Below are 23,010 nucleotides of genomic sequence, written 5' to 3' on the forward strand. Positions count from 1 at the left end.
AAATTATGAATTTATTAATATTTATTCTTATTCTCAGATGGATAGGCTCCAACACCCCCGCCACCCTGTAAGGACAAGCGGTAACAAATGGATGAATGGATTCTCAGATGGTGCATAAGTGTTATATAAGCCATGTACAAAATACTTTTTTGAAATGATCTATTTACTATTATTTTTAGCACAGTAGAATAGTTACATGATGAGTGGCGATTTGTTATATTACATAAGCCAATATCCATCCATCCATCCATCCATTTTTTACCGCTTGTCCCTTTTTGGAGTCGTGGGGGATGCTGGAGCCTATCTCAGCTGCATTCGGGCGGTATGTATATCTTCAATTTCAATAAGACAAAGCTGCTCCATGTTAACATATGAAGCAAACTTTCAATGAAATAGAACTGAGAAAAACAACAACAGACACACAGTTTAGATATTTGATAGTTTATCCAGAAAAAAAACCCATAACATCTTATTTGTGCTGCGTGTGATTAATGATTTACTGCAGGTGTGTCTTGGGGGGAAACGTATATTTTGAGATGATTGAATGTGCTTTCAATCACATTGTACGTGATGAACATCAGCAAAAATAGATGACGGTACTGTAAAGCAGGGATATTCTATTTCATAACACACAGTACAGTGCAGCTAACTGCTTTATCTGAGTACCTTTTATGTCACATCCTTCAAAGTGATGCAGAGGGTTGTAAAGAAAAAAAAAGTCCCATCACAGTGTTAACGTGTTTGTTTTGATCTAGTCACAAACGTGAGAGCTCCGTGTCTTCTTCCTGCCGAGAACAAGATTGTGTAAATATTGTTGTTTAAGTTTATTTCTAACATACATACAGTTAGAATATAATACACCACATATTTCACATATTTACATTTTCTCAATACGTTATGTCCGAAAACTGTACTCGATTCAATATATAATGAATAAATAATATTCAGTATACTTATGCACCAATAGATTATGAATGTAATACTTAACAATAAGCACTGATAGATTGTGTAAATGTAATATTATTTGGGGAACTGCACTTTTGAGAATTTTGCCTATCGTTCACAATCATTACGAGAGACAAGAACACATGTGTTTTTTTTTTAAAGGATTCTAAAGATGATTAAAAAAAAACACTTGCAAAATGCTGCTAATCATAGTCACCATTGCAGCCTTCAAAGCCCTCTAAAACAACTTCAAAACCCTCTATATCAATGTTTTATATACACATTGCAAGTATATATATATATATATATATATATATATATATATATATATATATATGTAATGTAGTAACAGACATGTTCAAAACAATATGTAATATGTACAATATTTACTGTATTTTGGTCATTTTATGCATTACCGGAACTTATTTCCTCAGTGCATATATATCCGTTTCCGTACTTCCGGCAACAAATGTTTTCCTGCTTCCGGAAACAAACGAGAGTGTGTTTTCATCATGGCAGACTTGGTAACAGACAATGAATAGAAACTATTTTTGGACAAATGAGGATTCACAACCTTATCTTTTTGAAGCTGAATATACCGAAGATGAACTGCTGCTTATAGAAGTGAGCGCGAAGGAAGGTTGAAATGTTGGAGCAGACTGAAGCTGAGAGAGTGAGGTCGGCGTGACTTGACGCTGCAAATTGGAACTTGCAGCCAAGCTACGCCAACATAAATGGCGTGCTTGCTCAAAATAAAAGAAACGTCCCCGGCCAGCTGTACCAAATGCATAACTATCCATCGAGTGAGTCACTCTAATATTGATCATGATACATGCAGTACACTATGCTTGTTATTACAACTACAACATACGCTGTAGAGCTAGCTGTACAAACAATCTGTACTGACTGAAAAACATGAAGAATCATATTGAATATGATTCTTCATGTTTTTCAGTCAGTACAGATTGGTGTCCTATCACATGTTGTGTATTACAGTACAAACTCAGAAACGATTGAGCTGTTGACGCAAAAACTAGCTTACCTTTTGCCGTTACTAGCTTATGCCGGGGCAAGATGATCTGTTACTAAGCGAGATAAACAGTTCCTCAGTGTCTGTTCTTACAATAAGAATGTCGCTACAGTTTGGTTATTGTACAGGTTACAGAACGTAAATGAAGTATTATTGGCGGTGTTTGGATGCATTTTTAAGGGATCTAGAGGAACAATGGATTGCTTCCATTAGCTGCATTGCCAGCCACTAAAAATACACCAATTTTTACAAGTTAGAATGCAATAAAAAGCAAAAACGTTTGTCTTGTCTCTTAAAATGATTGTGAACGATAGGCAAAATTCCAAAAAAAGTGCAGTTCCCCTCTAAGCACTTATAGATCATGTACATATAATAATTTGGCAATAATAGATCATGTAAAAATGCAGCCTATGGGAGTTATACTATTCTACTTTACAAAGTGCTCTAAAAACATCCACACACTTCCATCAAGGTTTTATGTACATTTTGTAAAATGTAGTGTAGTAACAGGCACATTTATAATAATATTTGATATTTACCTATTTTGATGATTTTAAGCATATGCGGCGCATTAATTTCAAAAACGCACCACGATGTTCGCTTTTTTTTTTTCGACAACATCACTGATTACTACTCACTGCAGACTTCATGAGAGACAACAAACAATACAACTTTACTGTACAATGTCTGCTGTCATTATGATGCCGACTGATAGGATGTTTTTATATTCCCATTTTGATGATGAATGATTCATTTTCCTCGCAAAGAAAAAAGTGGGGTGGAACCAAGCATCTTTTCGTGTCTTTCTTGCCATTTCCGGGTCTAAATTGGATGCCAAAATTTGCAAATTTGTCAGATTGTGTCCTCATCCTTCTATTGTCCAGGTGAGAGGTATTATGATCTGGAATAAACTTCCACCAGCTAAGGGGTGATGCAGCTGCTCACCAGTCACTGATGTTAATATACATAGCAGCAACAAGCTTTCTGCCCTCTGTGACAATGCGGTGCTAAAAATGATTCTCTCTATGTTAGCACTTATAGTAACAATATCACTAATACTTGGTTAAATTTCAGGTCACGAAATGTAAATTGAGTATTGTTGCCGCTTTTTGGATGGTTATTTGAAAAGCTTCATGGCCGGAAACGAGGATCTCCAATTGCTCCATTGTAAGCAGGCTTTTATTTACATTTATTTACAAGCTAGGATGCATTAAAAAAGAAAATACATCTGTCATCTTCTTGTCTCTCATCATGATTGTAAAAGATAGGCGACATCCCAAAAAAGTGCACTTCCCCTTTAAGCAAAAAAAGATCATGTAAATATAATACTTAAGCACTAATAGATTGGTAGAGTGGCCATGCCAGCAACTTGAGGGTTCCAGGTTCGATCCCCGGTTCCGCCATCCTAGTCACTGCTGTTGTGTCCTTGGGCAGGACACTTTACCCACCTGCTTCCACTGCCACCGACACTGGTTTGAATGTAGCTTAAATATGTAGATAATGAGTTTCACTATGTAAAGCGCTTTGAGTCTCTAGAGAAAAGCGCTATATGAATATAATTCACTTCACTTCTCTAAATATAACAATTAGGTACTAACATATAATGTAAATATAATACATTGACACTAATAAATAATTTAAACATGTAAACATAATAGATCATGTAAATACAAAATACATAAGCACTAATATATCATGTAAATATGTTACTTACAAAATCATATATATATATAAAAGGGGAACTACACTTTTTTGAAATGTTGCCTATTAATCATTATGAAAGACATGACACCGGATGTATTTTTTTTAATGTATTCTAACTCGTTAATATAAAAGTCCTCTTACAGCGCAGCCAATGAGACGTGCTCTATTCTGCCCATAAAACCATTCAAAAATCATCCAAAAAGCACCATCAATACTCTATTTACATTTCATAAGCGGTAGAAAATGGATGGATGGGATGGACTTAAATATTAACCAATACTCTATTTACATTTCATAAGCGGTAGAAAATGGATGGATGGGATGGACTTAAATATTAACCAGGTATTAGTGATAATGTTATTATAAGCGCCAAAGCAGACAAACAATTTATAGCGGTGCCGTGATCATGAGCTTGTGTGCCTATGTTGACATGATCCATTGATCAGCTGCTTCCTCGTTTCTTTGCTCGTCAAACTTTATTGTAGATCATAAATCATGCCTCACATGGATAATCAAAGGACGAGGATGTATTCCGACAAGTTGGTACACTTTGACAGCCAATTTAGACCCGGGAATGGCAAGAACGACATACGAATGACATATATATATATATATATATATATATATATATATATATATATATATATATATATATATATATATATATTATATACTTACATCATGTAAGTAAAACCTTAATGGAGATGTTAGGATGTTTTTTTTAAGGTCTTTGTAGGCAGAATAGAGCGGCTCCCATAGACTCCATTGTAACAGGACTTTTGATTGCATTTATTTAAGAGTTAGAATGCATTAAAAAAATACATCCGTCATCATGTCTTTCATAATGATTGTGAATGATAGGCAAAATAAAATAAAAAAGTGCAGTTCCCCTGTAACACTAATGAATCATGTAAATATATGCAAGCACCAATAGATCATTTAACACCAATAAATCATGTAAACATAATTTTTAAGCACTAATAAATCATATATTTAGGCACCAACAGCACTAACTAATCAACTAACTTATTATACTCACCCTCCTCCCTCGTACACCCTTTCCCACCCTACTGGCGACTCATCAGTGTTCCTGTTCTCTATACCCTGTATGATGTATGTCGGATCTTGAACGCGCTTCTATTGAAAATGCAAATTCGTTGTACTTTTTATGTGCAATGACAATTAAAGTTCCATCATTCCATCCTAATAGATCATGTAAATAAAACATATTTTAACACTAATAAATCATTTAAATATAAGTAAGCACTAATAGATCATGTAAATACGTTTAGGCACTGCATGTTTGAACAGTTTATAGAATATAACATATTTTGTTACCTCAGTGTGAGTGTCCACCTGTTTCATTGTGTCGTAGTCTATTTTCTCCATGACTCTTGGGGAAAGATTGTGTTGTGCATTCTTCAGCAGAAGGATGCCATCTTCCAGGTTCTGCTCCTCTAGGACTACCTGACCCACATGCGGTCCTACTTCTTCGCCAGGAGGTAGTGGGACACAACCAAATCCCAAAAGACCGGAATCCTCTTGTTGGTCAACTTGTGCTGCTTGGACTCCTTCACTGCCATCCATCTCAAGAACGTAATTCTCACAGAAGAGGAGAGGTGATAGACCCAACTGCAACCACAGCACAAGTGGTAAGAAGCACTGCTTCAATACATCACACACATTCAAAGTATACAGTTATTTAATTCCAGTTTATGTCAGCACACCGTCTGTGTGGACCAAACAGTACCTCCAGGATTTCATCATGTTGGGGCCAATTCATGCAAACTCAACCAATTCCTGCAAAATATGTGTGTGGTCTCTTAATATGGACCAATCCCCACAATTTCCCCACACATTTTGGCCAATCATAGACATTCTGCCAATCGAATTGTTTCTCAGCAGAACTCAAACGCAACGCAACTGTCCAACCCAGGTGTGGCCAGTTGCTCTTCGGTACCCCATCGGTCGATCACGAAAATATTAGGAAAAAAACATAGCTGTGAATGAATGGTAATTCCTAGCTATTTAAACTCATGTACAACTTCAAGCTTTGTTCTATACACAACAGGAGTTATGTCAGCAATTGCTTTCATTTAAAAAAACATGCCAACAGTTTTTGACACATTAAGATGCTGATGTGTGAGGTTCAACCAGTTTGACACTTTGGACATAGCAGCTGATAGATCATGTGCAGCTTGGCAGTTTACATCTCGAAAGTTACGTTAATGGACAGTTTTTTGGCAGATCAATAATGTACAGACTGTACAACAACGGTCCCAAAACCGAACCTTGAGGTACTGTCACGTGGGGGTTGCATATTCATGCGGGATCGTTCCTTCAGTGCACAACACGGACACTCCGGACAAAGACGTGAAGGTAAGAGATGATTTAATTACATAAATCATAGGCAAACAGAAAAACAAGCAAAAGAAAAGTGTGCCGAACGCACGGGAAGCTAAGGCTAAACTTAGCACAGGACTCAGGAACATGAAAACAAACCAACGTGATTGTAGCTTACCGCAAACAAGGAGCACAGGACGAGTGAACAGAAAGGCAGGCTTAAATAGTGTCAGTGATGGAAAACAGGTGCGAGTCGGGAACACAAGCGGCAGGTGAAAATATTAAGTAACCATGGTGACGAAACAAACTCACAGGTGCACAAGCAATAACTAAAGGAGTCCAAAACTAACCAAACATAACTAAACAAAACATGATCCGGACCACGGATCATGACAGGTACACCAGGAGTATTGTCAGAAGTTTCAGATGTAATATTGTGTACTCTAACAAACTGTATCCTCTGCAAAATATATGATTCCATCCATTGCAATGTAGTTACCGACAAATTAGTTAATACAATTTGATGATTCACAGCATCAAACACCTCTTCAAGTCAAGAACAACTCTTTAACTCCTATAACACCAATGCTATCAATTTTAGACTTTAAATTGTCCATAAAGAAACAAATTGCCGTCTCAATAGAATTTTTTTCTCTGAAGCCAAACGGCATGGGGTTTAAGTTGTATTGACTATTATTCAAATGTTTAATGACCTGCTCTGCCACCAGTTTTTCAGCTACCGTACGTTGGATACTGCAGGGAGAATGCTTTTCGGTCTGTAATTATTGATTGTTGCAGGGACTCAAGATTTAAAGATTGGAGTAATAACTGCAGATTTCCATGAGTTTGGAAATGTATCTTCAATTATAGATTTGTTAATGATGCTGGTGATTGGAGCAATAAGTGATAAGTTTTGAGAAACATTGTGTCCATATAAAATGTCTCCTAGACTTTTGAGTTCTTCAACCCACATATAAATCTATTTCCATCTAACTGAGAAACTTCATTCATAATGAAAAAGGAGTAGCTGTAGGCATTGTAGGTTGGATTTGTGGACATGATGAGTTAGTGGCCAAATGTTAGTATAGTATACGTTTAGGGCTCCTGCCATTTATTTGCAACCCTCTAATGTTCTTATTTAAGTATAATTTCCTGATAGTTTCTTTATGTTTGTCCAAATTTTAACATTGCCTTAAAACATTTGCCTTTGCTGTTTTGAATTATCCAGTCACTTTATTCCTTAGTGAGGTGAACTTATGTGTATTGTGCGTTGATTTCGTCTTGAGGAATATTTTAAGTGCATGATCCCGCTGTTTCATCAGTGACCATATTCTACTATTCAGCTAGGCAAGGTGGTTTATTTTCTTCAGTTTCTGTTTAATGTTTTTCATAAAACTGTTCATTGTTTTTTGAATCACTGACATAAAGATGTTACAATTGTCGTATATGTATATGTATATATATATATATATATATATATATATATATATATATATATGTATATAATTGATGATGAAATAAAAAAATTTTAATATAACATTTAAAAATTAGCTGAATATGATATATGTGCTGTCCAGTTGTTGTCTTGTTTTCTTAATACATTTAATTCTTGTTTGCAATGCAGTTGCACTGCCAAGACTTTAAATGGCAGTACTGTTTAGGCTTTCTATGGTATGTTGTCTAACTAGGAAGTAGATTTTTCCACGAAGCTGAATGTGTTATGTTGCGGCCAACAACGTGTTTATACTGCTCGTATTGTGCTTATTACACACCAGCTGTTTGATTGTAACATTCATCTTAGTTGTAGGCTTTCGTTCCAAAATGTGGAGGTGTTGAAATCGGCATGAAAAATCGCTAATGTGAATTAGCATCAAGCTAGCCCATTCTGGAAGAGTGGAGTTTTTCTTACGTTTGAGCGTTTTCTACCAAGCCTACTGGCTTTGTTGGTGTTGAAAATTGCAACATTAGAAGGAGTTTGGCTGAGTCCGAGTGCTGCTTTAGTGATTGTGTCCTTGAGCCGGTGTATAGTCTGCAACCGGACGTGACGAGTCTGCAATCGGACGTGATGTCACGTGCGACCAAGGTATCGACATGCCATTGTTTTATTTTACATGAGTCTATACCGGATAGTACCGATGGAATTCAGTCGGTACCTATGAAAGCAGCAAATTTGGTACCCATCCCTAGATTAAAACTATCATGACTGATTAAGCATTTGAATGTATGACATCACAAATTAAGACAAAATACACAAATTATTGTTTTGAATAAAATAAAATTTTATTTTTTGTTTTATGAGACGTTTGGGGGCCCTGAGATAACGTCCAAAAATTAACTTTAGATAAAACCAAGTTAATTTGCTTATATTGCATTAAGTAATTTTCTTATCGAAGCAACAAGACTAAAATAGCATTTAAAAGCATAACATGTTTTTGAGGCAGCCGCTAGCAAGAGCGTTAATACATCAACAACAAACAACTGCTAGTGGAACCTACAATGTTGTCAACAAAAGTATCACACATTTGTAGCAACTGTGATTAATCAGATTCCAAAAATTAATTATTTGACAGCACTAGAGCCACCAACCTGCGTGTAGAACTCTTGGCCTTGAGGAGTAATAGTTGTGAGTGAGGTATGTTGTCCACTCTCTCTCACTTTCTTCACAATGTCGTCATGTTGCAGCAACTCCACTGACTCTCCGTTGACCTCCAGCAGCACCTCGCCATCCCGCATTCCCGCCTTCTCTGCTGGGCTGCCAGCGTCCACCTTTCGCAGCACATGAGCTGTGATTGGTGGAGACACAAAGACAAGAATGGAACACCTGTGTTCAGGTGAAGCACACTTGAAATAAGACCTCACATGTGCGTCCTGATGGCGCCTTCTCAAAGCGAAGTAGAAAGCCGTAACCTTCGGGTCCAGAAAGCAAGTGTAGTTTTCTGGAGCTGTAGGGCAGCTTATGTGGAATGGCCATACATGGAAGAATAGGCATCTTTAACTTGGAGTACTTCTTCTCACTCTCGCTGTCCATCACTAAGACGGTGATGGAAGTGCAACATTGTTTAATCTACAACAAAATAACATACACGTTTCAGTTTATTTATACATACTTCAGACACAAAACATACAAAGAAGCTAATTGTGATTTAAAAAGAGGGACTGACATTTGAGTGTGGGTTTGTTTTCAAAGATTTTGTTGTGGATTCCAGTTAGGGCCTGATCTACTAAGATCCAAATACCACGCACGAAACAGCGTTCACAAACTACAAACCCCGTTTCCATATGAGTTGGGAAATTGTGTTAAATGTAAATATAAACGGAATACAATGATTTGCAAATAATTTTCAACCCATTTTCAGTTGAATATGCTACAAAGACAACATATTTGATGTTCAAACTGATAAACATTTTTTTTTTTTGCAAATAGTCATTAACTTTAGAATTTGATGCCAGCAACACGTGACAAAGAAGTTGGGAAAGGTGGCAATAAATACTAATAAAGTTGAGGAATGCTCATCAAACACTTATTTGGAACATCCCACAGGTGAACAGGCAAAGTGGGAAAAGGTGGGTGCCATGATTGGGTATAAAAGTAGATTCCATGAAATGCTCAGTCATTCACAAACAAGGATGGGGCGAGGGTCACCACTTTGTCAACAAATGCATGAGCAAATTGTTGAACAGTTTAAGAAAAACCTTTCTCAACCAGCTATTGCAAGGAATTTAGGTATTTCCCCATCTACGGTCCGTAATATCATCAAAGGGTTCAGAGAATCTGGAGAAATCACTGCACGTAAGCAGCTAAGCTTGTGACCTCCGATCCCTCAGGCTGTACTGCATCAACAAGCGACATCAGTGTGTAAAGGATATCACCACATGGGCTCAGGAACACTTCAGAAACCCACTGTCCGGTTTAACTATGTTTAGGGTTTCTCCTTAATGTACGGGCTTCATATTAGCCGCCACACCTAACAAAATAAAGTAATATAATGTATTGTAGCGTCCAGAAGAAAACAAACAAAGTCTGACGCTCTATTTAGCTTTCATGACCAATTTTATGCTAACATTGGGCCCAATTCCAGCAAGTATTTCCTCTGTGCACACACATCTGTCTCCGTGTTTCATTCCTAGACATTTTTCTGGCTGGCTGAAATATTGTGTAAATTCTTTTATAACATGTTCTGGTTGAGTTCTCAATTACAAAATGATTAGCAGGCTGAATATTACATTGTATTCATTAATAAAGAAGGTGAAACATTGTCATGCAGCAATATGAAGTCCCCACCCTGAAAACACTTATTAATGATGAAATATTATACCTACCTGCGATTAATCGCGATTAATTTTGAGGTAACAATGAACAAAATGCGATTAAATATTTTAATCGTTTGACAGGCCTAGATATTATAAATGTCCTCGTTACTACATTACATATATACTTACAGCATTGTAAAACCTCAATAGATGTGTTTTAGATGTTTTTTTAAGGGTTTTTTAGACAGGATAGAGCGGTTCCCAAGCTCCATTGTAAGCAGACTTTATCGTTTTTGTTTAATATTTAGAATGCATAAAAAAAAAAACATTCATCCTCATGTATTTCATAATGATTTTAAACAATAGGCAAAATTCACAATTTGATTGTGGCTTACAGCTTATGAAAACCTTGAATTATGAAAACCTTTAATTGAAAATCTCAGAAAATGTTGGGTTTAAAAAACTTAACCATGATCATCAAAATTCTAACATAAAGAATCGACATACGGTAACTGTCTATCTGTGTTGGCCATACTTGCCAACCCTCCCGGGAGACTCCCGAAATTCAGCGCCTCTCCCGAAAACCTCCCGGGACAAATTATCTCCCGAAAATCTCCCGAAATTCAGGCAGACTCAGGTCCATGCGGACCTGAGTCCGCTTTCCCACAATATAAACGGTGTGCCTGCCCAATGACGTTATAAATGTAGAATGATCGAGGGCGAGTTCTTGGTTCCTTATGTGGGTTTATTGTTTGGCTATATATATATATATATATATATATATATATATATATATATATATATATATATATGAAATACTTGACTTGGTGAATTCTAGCTGTAAATATACTCCTCCCCTCTTAGTCACGCCCCCAACCACGCCCCTCCACCACGCCCCCCCACCTCCCGAAACCGGAGGTCTCAAGGTTGGCAAGTATGGTGTTGGCCCAGCGATGAGCTGGCGACTTGTCCAGGGTGTACCCCGCCTTCCGCCCATGTGCAGCTGAGATAGGCTTCAGCACCCCACGCCACCCCGAAAGGGACAAGCGGTAGAAAATGCATGTATGGATATCTCACTTTTTCATGTAGTGAGTTGATATCACATATTAGTTTCATTTTTTTTTTTAAATACAACATTTTTAATCAATCCAACAAAGTAATACAAAGTAATACAATAATATTACAATTACAATTCCAAACTAAACCCGACCCTGCAACATTCAGAATAGCAATCAACAAAGTAGTTGAGAGGACACACAAACATGACACAAAACAATCCAAAGTAGTCAAGCAAAAATGATTAATATCAACAACATTATCAATTCCTACATAACAGTGATTAAAAATCCCTCATTTACATTGTCATCACAGCCATTTATAAAAAAAAATAAAAAAATGAACAATAGTGTCACAGTGGCTTACACTTACATCACATCTCATAAGCTTGACAACACATTGTGTCCAATATTTACCACAAGAACAATGTTATTATCATATTTTAGGTTCATTTATTAGTTCAAACACATTTAAATAATGGATCCCATATTCCAATATATGACTCATTATTATCTAAACTAAATGCAGTTTTTTCTACTGATATCATCTCCATAGCTTGTGTATACAAGTCAGTATGAGTTGGACTATCAACATCTATCCATTTTTTAATATGACTTATTATTTGTTGTGATGCATTTAGATAGAAATGCATTTGTACTCTTTGATGGCATGTTACTAAATTGATGCAGATCACAAAGAACACAAGTTTGCAGTGTCATTGGGATGTTTACATTTAGGAATGGGATTGCTTATTTTGTTGTTTTAAACCATAACTTTTATTCTCTGACATTCCCACAATAAATGAACAAGAGTTCACTCAGCTGCCTGACACTTCATACATAACTTGCTATGTACTGCACCAATTTTAAACAGCTGAGAAGATGTAAAATACAATCTATTCAAGATCTTAAATTGACTCAGCTTATTTTTTATGCTTTTAAATGGCTTATCTGCATTTTTCCAAATATCATTCCGTGAGATGTCTCATTCATCTAAAATGTTTAAGTCGATCATCCATTTCCGAACGCCTGCATCATTTGCATTCCTAGTATGATGTTCATTTATTATTCCATAAAATCTTTTAATTCATTTCTCAATTGTATCTTGATTAAAAAGTGCGTCTTTCAGTTCATGGCTATTAAAAGACATACTTTCAAAGAATATGCATTTCTTTACAGCGTGTTTTAAAGAGATAACATTTAAAAAATTATTTCTGGGTATATTATGTTGATCAACTAATTTATTGAACAGTTTAAAGGAGTTTACATGAATAATATGATGAGGTTTAGTAATACCTCTATCTTTCCATGTGGTCTATTTCACCACATTTTTATTAATAATGATATTAAGATTGTACCAAAGAGGTGGATTCAAGGATGTAATTGGGTTGATTCCAAGTATTTTCTGACACAGTTTTGGAATGCTAAAAGTGGCTTTTATTGGGCTCTGCCTCAATTCATTAGGTATTTTTAATGTAATATAGACTCTCCACATCAATGTCCAAATTCATTAACATATTTTTTCTATGTTGATCCAGTCCTTATCTGCAGAAGAATGAAATAAGTGGCTTGCTTGTTCACAACCAAAGGAGATATTATAATGTACAAATTTTGATAATTGTAGTCCTCCCTTATCTTGTGGACTAGACAATCTTAAATATAAGCATCTCGCCTTCTTTCCACACCATATAAAATGTGAAATCATTGTATGTATTTTCTTAAACCAACTTTTACTAATCAGGACAGGCATCAATTTCAATATATAATCAACTGCTGGCAGTATACTCATTTTTACTATGCTCTCCTGACCCCAAAGTGATATTTGGAGACTTGACCAGCATTCCAATTTGGAGTCTATCTTATTTCTTAAATATTTAAGATTTAGATCTCTGCTTGTTTAAAGGTTTGATGTAATATGCAGTCCTAGATATATGATTTCTGCCTCTTTCCATTTTATTTTGGAGTTCTGAACTTGCAATATCTTACAGGTGGTAAGTAGTATTTCACATTTTTCTCAATTTACTTCATACCCTGATAGACAGCCACATTCAGTGATTACCTTATTGATATGGTGAAGAGATGAGTCAACATGTGACAGGTAGAGAAGTATGTCATCACAATACATCGATATCTTATTATACTGAGAACCAATTTTTATACCATGAATATTATTTATACTTTTTATTTTTGCAGCTAAAAGTTCCATAATCAAAGTAAATAACGATCCAGATGCAGGACATCCCTGTTTTGCTCTTCTTTTTAATGAAAACCGTTCTGAAATAGGATTATTGGTTTTGACTGATGCCATGGGCCTTGTATAAAGCCTCTTAATCCATTGTATAAAATAATATCCAAATCCAAATTTACGTAATGTGCAAAACCGAAATGACCAGTTTATGCGGTCGAACGCCTTCTCCGCATCAACAGTACATACTGCTGTGACATATTGCTGTGTAATAAGGAAGACTTTGAGCATCGTAAATAACATTAAACAATTTCCTTGTATTGTCTGAAGATTGTCGACCTTCCATAAAGCCAGTTTGGTCAGTATGTATTATTTTTCCAATAACACTTGATAATCGTGTGGCTAAGATTTTTGCAAACATTTTATTGTCTATATTGGCGAGGGATAAAGGACGTTAGTTACTGGAAATCAATGGGTCTTTATCCTTTTTATGTATCAATGAGATGGGAAAAATTGAAGGTTGGAGAAAACTATTGATTTTTAAATGAAGATTGGTACATTTGTAATAATAGAGGAGACAAGTGTTCACTGAATATTTGATAACATTCTGTGTTGTAGCCATCCGGGCCAGGAGATTTATTTTTTGCAAATTAATTTATAACTTTTTGAATTTCCATTAATTGTGTAGGTTCCTCCAGTGATTTTTTTTGTCATGCTCTGATAATGAGGGAAGTTGTATTGCGTTCAAATATGTCTGCAGAGCTTCTATGCTACAATCTTTCTCAGGCTTATATAGATTAGTATAAAATGTTCTAAACGTTTAATTGATTTTCTTGGGTTCAACAGAAATACTACCATCTGAAAGTTTAATATCAGATATATGAATTCTAGTCATTTGCTTCTTTAATCTTAACGCAAGTAGCTTTTCAGCTTGTTTGCCGTATTCATGAAACTGACATTTTTCTCTATTCATTTTATTTTCAGCTTTCTGCTTTATTATATTATCATATTACAAACCCCATTTCCATACGAGTTGGGAAATTGTGTTAGATGTAAATATAAACGGAATACAATGATTTGCAAATCATTTTCAACCCATATTCAGTTGAATATGCTACAAAGACAACATATTTGATGTTCTAACTGATCAACATTTTTTTTTTTGCAAATAATCATTAACTTTAGAATTTGATGCCAGCAACACGTGACAAAGAAGTTGGGAAAGATGGCAATAAATACTGATACAGTTGAGGAATGCTCATCAAGCACTTATTTGGAACATCCCACGGGTGAACAGGCAAATTGGGAACAGGTGGGTGCCATGATTGGGTATAAAAGTAGATTCCATGAAATGCTCAGTCATTCACAAACAAGGATGGGGCAAGAGTCACCACCTTGTCAACAAATGCATGAGCAAATTGTTGAACAGTTTAAGAAAAACCTTTCTCAACCAGCTATTGCAAGGAATTTAGGTATTTCACCATCTACGGTCCGTAATATCAACAAAGGGTTCAGAGAATCTGGAGAAATCACTGCACGTAAGCAGCTAAGCCTGTGACCTTCAATCCCTCAGGCTGTACTGCATCAACAAGCGACATCAGTGTGTAAAGTATCACCACATGGGCTCAAGAACACTTCAGAAACCCACTGTCAGTAACTACAGTTGGTTGCTACATCTGTAAGTGCAAGTTAAAACTCTCCTATGCAAGGCGAAAACTGTTTATCAAAAACACCCAGAAACTCCGTCGGCTTCGCTGGGCCTGAGCTCATCTGAGATGGACTGATACAAAGTGGAAAAGTGTTCTGTGGTCTGACGAGTCCACATTTCAAATTGTTTTTGGAAACTGGACGTCGTGTCCTCCGGACCAAAGAGGAAAAGAACCATCCGGATTGTTATAGGCGCAAAGTTGAAAAACCAGCATCTGTGATGGTATGGGGGTGTATTAGTGCCCAAGACATGGGTAACTTGCACATCTGTGAAGGCACCATTAATGCTGAAAGGTACATATAGGTTTTGGAGCAACATATGTTGCCATCCAAGCAACGTTACCATGGATGCCCCTGCTTATTTCAGCAAGACAATGCCAAGCCACGTGTTACATCATCGTGGCTTCATCGTAAAAGAGAGCGGGTACTAGACTGGCCTGCCTGTAGTCCAGACCTGTCTCCCATTGAAAATGTGTGGTGCATTATGAAGCCTAAAATACCACAACGGAGACCCCCGGACTGTTGAACAACTTAAGCTGTACATCAAGCAAGAATGGGAAAGAATTCCACCTGAGAAGCTTAAAAAATGTGTCTCCTCAGTTCCCAAACGTTTACTGAGGGTTGTTAAAAGGAAAGGCCATGTAACACAGTGGTGAACATGCCCTTTCTCAACTACTTTGGCATGTGTTGCAGCCATGAAATTCTAAGTTAATTATTATTTGCAAAAAAAAAAAAAAAATGTGAGTTTGAACATCAAATATCTTGTCTTTGTAGTGCATTCAATTGAATATGGGTTGAAAAGGATTTGCAAATCATTGTATTCCATTTATATTTACATCTAACACAATTTCCCAACTCATATGGAAACGGGGTTTGTACATTCTTTGTTTGCAAAGTTTGATCTAAGTTTCCTGATTATATTGTTTGGACAATGTGTCTTACAAGTGTTTGATTCCATTCAATAATTCATTTTCTTCAGCGCATTGTTTTTTATTCTTAAAGCTTACAATACGAATAAGTTCTCATCTTACACAGCACTTTAAGTGCTTCCCATATTGTGGAGATGTCAGAGATTCCTGATTATTTTTTTAATAAAATCTGAAATACATTTTTAAATTTGTAATTTATTTTCCTCAATTTCAAATAGAGAAATATACATTTTCCATTGTTTGAATTGAAAAGGCACTGGTGAAAAGCTTACGTAGATTTAAATTGGACTATGATCAGAAATAATTATTGGGTGAATTTAACATGCACGTTTTCTACAATTGCTCTAGGAACAAAGAACATACATTCTTGAAAATGTGTGTTTGAATAAAAAGTGCAATCCTTCTCATATGGATTTAAGGTTCTCCAAATATCTATTAGGTTAAGAGTTTGCATTAATTTCAGAAGAGAAAAAAATGATTTCCTGAGTCTAACAATCTTACCAGTTTTATCAATATTTGGATTTATTTTTAAATTTAGACCACCACCCATAATAATATCAGAATCAACATAATCTGCCAATTTGATCTCTATGTCACGAAAGAAAGAAGGTTTATCATCATGAGGTGCATATACGTTTACCAGTGTGGTATTGTTATTATCTATATGGCAATTTATAATCATAGCAACCCTAGTGTGGACCAAACCATTTTTTAAAAGGGTTCAAGGAGGTTATTAAAATGATTAAAATTTTAATATTTTATGGCTTGAAGTTTTGTTTAATTCTGATTATTGGGGCGGTATAGCTCGGTTGGTAGAGCGGCCTTGCCAGCAACTTCAGTAGTTGCCGGTTCGATCCCCGCTTCCACCATCCTAGTCACTGCCGTTGTGTCCTTGGGCAAGACACTTTACCCACCTGCTCCCAGTGCCACCCACACTGGTTTAAAAATGTAACTTAAATATTGGGTTTCACTATGTAAAGCGCTTTGAGTCACTTGAGAAAAGCGCTATATAAATATAATTCACTTCACTTCACTTCATTATTTGTATGAATATATATTAGTTTTATATCAGTGTATGCATAATCATTTTGTGTGGCCCTTATAATTGTCATCACCTTTCCCCCTTGTCTGACGGCCCTGATTCTGCTTATTCATGAAGACAGACACGCTTAATGGATTATTAAATGTATATTATTTTATTAAATATATAATTTGCTGGTATTGTTATAAATCAGATGCTACATTTTTTTTAACACACTAAAGTGTCTAGTGCACAGCAACTAAACAAAAGCAAAAACTATACTAATTGCTGCCATTTAAATCATTTGAGTTTTACCCTCAAAAGCCTTCCTGTATCCAGAGACTTTCCGATCTCAGGGCGGACACTCTAACCACTAGGCCACTGAGCAGGAAATGTGTTCCTATACTTTACCGATACTGTAATATGATTGTTCATGTTTTTCAGTCAGTACGGATTGGTGTTCTATCACATTATGTTGTGTATTACAAACTCAAAAGCGATTTGGCTGCTGACGCAAAAGCTAGCTTACCTCTTGCCATTGTTAGCTTATGCCATAGCATGCCATTGCAAGACTATGTGTTACTACGCTAGAAAAAGAGTTCCTCAGTGTTTGCTCGTACAACAGCTTAGTTATTATACAGGTTACGTAACATACAAACCCCGTTTCCATATGAGTTGGGAAATTGTGTTTGATGTAAATATAAACGGAATACATGTTCTCCCCGTGACTGCGTGGGGTCCCTCCGGGTACTCCGGCTTCCTCCCACCTCCAAAGACATGCACCTGGGGATAGGTTGATTGGCAACACTAAATTGGCCTTAGTGTGTGAATGTGAGTGTGAATGTTGTCTGTCTATCTGTGTTGGCCCTGCGATGAGGTGGCGACTTGTCCAGGGTGTACACCGCCTTCCGCCCGATTGTAGCTGAGATAGGCTCCAGCGCCCCCCGCGACTCCAAAGGGAATACGCGGTAAAAAATGGATGGATGGATGGATGTATTCCGTTTATATTTACATCTAACACAATTTCCCAACTCATATGGAAACGGGGTTTGTAAATGAAGTACTGTTGGCATTTTTTGGATGCATTTTTAAAGTGATTTAGAGGCAGAATGGATTGCTTCCATTAGCTCCATTGCCAGCCACCAATACCAAGCCGATTTTTACAAATTAGAATGCAAAAAAAAGTTGTCTTTTTCTCTCATTAGCAAAATTTCCCCCCAAAAAGTGCAGTTTCCTTTTAAGCTAGCAGTTAGCTTCTTGAGTGTGTGTGTGTGTGTGTATGTGTATGTGTATGTGTATGTGTATGTGTATGTGTGTGTGTGTGTGTGTGTGTGTGTGTGTGTGTGTGTGTGTGTGTGTGTGGCATTTTGGCCATTCCTTATATAGTTGGAAAAAACTTTGAATTTGTGTAGAAACGACTTCACACTGTGGATAGACAGTTTGGGAGCAAGCTGTTCATTACAGCGGTGTTCTGGCAAGGCATGCACCCCCTGTAAGTCATGCAACTACTATGTATGGGAAACAAGGAGTATGGAAATGTAATTGTGTCTTCCTGAGCGTGAATCCCATTTGAAGGAATCTTTCACGTGAGTACAATCTTTAGCATTTAAATACTGGAACGTAGCTGTGGTAAAGATCGGTAGTATTTTTTTTTAGAGGTACGGACTGCGGACAGTTTAAACACGTGTAACGAGGTACTAATGTACAGTAAACCCCCATTTATAAATAAATAACACATTGTGTGACTAAAAAAATATTATAGTAATGTAATAAAGCAACATCATAAAAACTATATATGTCACTGCCAAATACCAACCTAGTTTATTTACTATAAAAACTATATCACTGCCAAACACCAGCATATTTGTTTACTATAAAAACTATGTCACTGCCAAATAAAGTTAAAATCCATACTTTGATTTACTATAAAAACTTTGTTAGTGTCCAAATACTAAAGGAAGATAAAGTCAAACATTTACCATCCTGCTGAGTGCAGAGTGTGTGAGATGGGAAACTGCTGCTCCGTTTAGCCACAGCAGGCGATCCCCCTTCTGAACTCCAGACTTTTCAGCTGCCCCTCCAGGAAGCACGTTCACAGAGAAGCAACCTTTTTCAGCTACAAGACAACACCAACAAACCTGTCAGAAGCTTGTAAAGAGTCTGGCTGGTTTTTGGTCGTGTAGATTAGTTTGCCGTGTTTTGTTTGTTTGTTTTTCTGCAAATACAAGTTGAATTCAAATATTTAACACGTATCAATGCTTTTGGAACAGTGAGTGTGTGCCTTTAAAAGGTGGTGCCAGTTGCAGAGCGACGTGTGACCTCAGTGAGAGCTCAGCCGCATTAGCTCAGCTGTGTCAGCTGTGTTAACTTGTTATTAGAGCTACTTCATAAAGTTTTAGGACTTGGCTGGTAGTTGTTACTTGCACTAGTAAAAAGATAAGCGCCGTGCTTCTGACATAATCTTGTTGACAGAAGCACATCAAAAATAGCATGACATGTTACATCAAACGTATCGCACGTAAAAGTAAGTAATTATATTACGCGTTACTAGTCAAAGTACTGCCATTATTCTGTATTATGCGTTATGCCTCACGCTAGTAAACACTGAATGCAAATGGCCAACCAACACACAATCTGTTTGTATTTACTAAGTTAGGCTAAAATATGAGGTAACAAATGATTAAGAACTGTTTGTGAGCCGAGAGAGCTGACTCTTCTTTGGGAGCCGATACTTAGAGAAAAGCCAAACTAAAGTGAAGTACTGTAGATGTCACAATGTATAAAACTTCGCTATGGTGCATTCAAAGACCGTCAAATAAAGTAGGACATTTTACCTCCTATCTTAATGTTATAAATACTGATAGTTATCAGTGAATGACCAATATAATGTAAGATCAATAACCTGCTGTAGTATAAATTACCACCAAAGAGGCACATGCTTTCTCTGAAACGTTAAAGGTATTGTTGCTGTTCTGCGATTGGTTTCAAGATTCGTTGACCTTTAGGTTTACCCAAATGTACATGCTATGTCCCCAAGACGGACAAGCAGTCGGAAATGGCTGGATGGATTCTGATATTAATATTTAGGCCTAAACATTCTTAGTTCAAATACCTAAAAATAATTCAAGAATCAAGTCTCGCCCCAAAAAATCAACACCATATCTGACCCTTGTTCAATGTCACGTTATTGATTGGAAAATGCATTTTTAGACAATATGATATGCGTGAGCGGCTCGGAGACACCGAGAGTAACAAGCGGTAAAAAATAAATTACAAAGGACAGATTAAAAAAAATTTATAAAAAAATAAAAGCATTGTATTTTTTGAATGTTTTATTTTTTTAACTTGGGACTTTCCGCGGGCTGGATTTTGGACGCTGGCGGGCTGGATCCGGCCCGCGGGCCGTAGTTTGGAGACCACCGTTATAAGCCAACTCCGAAGTGCGGCCCAGATGTGGATACATTTTTCAGTTATTTTAGCGTAAACTGGATTATTTGTAGCATTTTTAATGTATAAGTGGACCACAGCCTTTTGTTTTTATGTAGGCCATTCTCAATTTGCACCATTTGTAGCAAAATATAAATTGGAGAATATTAGTAGTAAAATCTAAGTAACAGAATATAGGTTGTCGTGTAGATTATAAGTAGTATAATATAAATAGTAGAATATAAGTAGTCGATTATTATTAGTAGAATATAAGTAGTATAATATAAGTAGTAAGTTATAAGATGTAGAATATATGTAGTAAAATATAAATAGTACAATACAATTATTGAAATATAAGTAATAGACTATAATTAGTGAAACATAAGTAATAAAATACAAGAAGTAAAATGTAATTAGCAGAATATAAGTGTTATACTTCAAGTAGTAGAATATAAGTAATATAATATAACTACTGGAATATAACTAGTAAAATAGTATAAGTAGAATATAAGTAGTAGATTATAAGTAGTAAAATATAAACACTATAACATAAGTACAATGTTTGTAGTATAATTTAAGTAGTAGATTATAAGTATTAGAATATAAGTAGTAAAACATAAGAAGTATGGAAAATGACATGAACGAATGCAGTATTACCTCCTACAGGTATGAAGTTGATACCGAGACCTGAGGCGGGATCTTTGACGATGTGACACAATCTTGGTGGTTTGAGGTCTGGGCTCTTGTGTGCTCTGACAAGATGGTGCAGGTTATGACCACATGCCTTTTCATATTCTTGTCCGTCCAACACCAACAAACATAATTGTTGTCCACTCAGCCTTATTCTCTTGGCCACCTGATGCACAAACACACTTAACTGTATTTACTCTATGAGTTATTGTTTTCAATGTATGTACCGGTATTAGTAACTACCGGTAGTCACATGTTTACACTATTCAACATGTCTGAAAGGAGCAGGAAGAATCATAGCTGTATTATTCTTACACACACCATTACTTTTACAGTAAGTATTGTGTTTCTAGTTGGTCACTTATAAAGTGTGTACAATACATTAATAGTATGCAGTAATGAAAGTAAGAACAAATACAATGCAACAAAAGAAGTACAGCCAGTGCATCCATAAAAGAAAGAATAAGAGATGATGAAACATAATAAGTGTAAAGGGAATTACATTTTGAATTCATAATTGCCATCAAATTTAGTTGGTAAAAATATCCTATCTTGCAAAAATTATGAATTAACCTGAAATGACCTAAAAGAAGAAACGTTTCAGACAGTGATTAAATAGTTTTATAAGTCTTTTTTTTCCAAATAAAAACTAACTCTGTAAAGTTACATAGTGTAATGTAAATACAGTAGTAGGATGGAAGCCTTTAAAGGGGAACTACACTTGTTTGGGAATTTTGCCTATTGTTCACAATCATGAGAGACAAGAAGACAAGTTGTTAGTTTTTTGCATTCTAACATGTAAAAATTGTCTCGTTCTTGATGGCTAGCAGTGCAGCTAATTGGAGCAATCTATTCGACCTCTAAATCACTTTGAAAATGATTTCTAAAACCGTCAACAATACTTCAATTACCTCCCGTAACCTGTATAATAACCAAACTGTAGCGACATTGTTATTGTAAGAGCGTACACTGAGGAACTCTTTATCTAGCATAGTAGTAACACATCAGCGTGCTACGTTATTAGTCATAAAAGCTAACTATGAAAAGAGACAAGCTAGCTTCTACGTAAGCACGAAATGCGTTTGAGTATGAATGCACAACATTGCGATAGAACACCAATCTGTACTGACTGAAAAACATGAAAAATCCTATTGAAGTATCTGTAAAGTATTAGCCCACATAATCCACATTTCATGTTTTTTTTGTACACAGCTAGCCAGACTGTGTATGTACTGTAGTTGTAATAATACGCATGATGTGCTGCGTGTATCATGATTAATCTTGAAAATGTGACTCACTCGATGTCTGTTTGGTCCAGGTGGCCAGGGAAGTTTTTTTTTCGGTTTATTTGGGTAAGCATTCCATTTATGTCGAAATAGCATTACTTCAAGTTAGAAGCAACAGCTTCGAGTCTCTCGGCTTCCGGCTCCGACGTTTCACCCTTTCTTTGTGCTGGCTTTTATAAGCAGCAGTTCATCCTCTGTATAATTAGCTTCAAAAAGATAAGGTTGTAAATCCTCATTTGACCAAAAATTGTCTATTATCACTGAACGGAAATCAATGCGTGGAAGAAATCAGTTCCGGTAATGTATTAAATTACCAAAATACAGTAAATATTGTACATATTACATATTGTCTGTTACTATATATATATATATATATATATATATATATATATATATATATATATATATATATATATATATATATATATACATATACTT

At 36.0% G+C, this 23,010-nt stretch overlaps 1 protein-coding gene and 1 long non-coding RNA gene across 2 annotated transcripts in view; one reads left to right on the forward strand and one right to left on the reverse strand.

The window, feature by feature from the left end:
• LOC133607989 (uncharacterized) overlaps nucleotides 1-23,010 on the forward strand; it is a 38,187-nt gene that overhangs the window by 1,317 nt on the left and 13,860 nt on the right. Inside the window, exons 2-4 of the long non-coding RNA XR_009815473.2 lie at nucleotides 5,105-5,331; nucleotides 5,927-6,058; nucleotides 8,705-8,853. This is a non-coding gene — a long non-coding RNA (uncharacterized lncRNA). The remainder of the gene's footprint in view (nucleotides 1-5,104; nucleotides 5,332-5,926; nucleotides 6,059-8,704; nucleotides 8,854-23,010) is intronic.
• The window catches only part of nherf4b (NHERF family PDZ scaffold protein 4b), a 29,829-nt gene continuing 7,244 nt past the window's right edge, over nucleotides 426-23,010 (reverse strand). The window contains exons 5-10 of the mRNA XM_061963093.1: nucleotides 21,254-21,452; nucleotides 19,150-19,286; nucleotides 8,882-9,086; nucleotides 8,609-8,805; nucleotides 5,018-5,311; nucleotides 426-785 (exon numbers count right to left, since the gene is read on the reverse strand). Of these exons, the coding sequence (XP_061819077.1) occupies nucleotides 756-785; nucleotides 5,018-5,311; nucleotides 8,609-8,805; nucleotides 8,882-9,086; nucleotides 19,150-19,286; nucleotides 21,254-21,452 (1,062 nt within the window). The 3' untranslated portion in view covers nucleotides 426-755. The remainder of the gene's footprint in view (nucleotides 786-5,017; nucleotides 5,312-8,608; nucleotides 8,806-8,881; nucleotides 9,087-19,149; nucleotides 19,287-21,253; nucleotides 21,453-23,010) is intronic.

Source organism: Nerophis lumbriciformis, linkage group LG09 (genome assembly GCF_033978685.3).
Source record: "Nerophis lumbriciformis linkage group LG09, RoL_Nlum_v2.1, whole genome shotgun sequence".
NCBI classification, from domain to species: Eukaryota; Metazoa; Chordata; class Actinopteri; order Syngnathiformes; family Syngnathidae; genus Nerophis; species Nerophis lumbriciformis.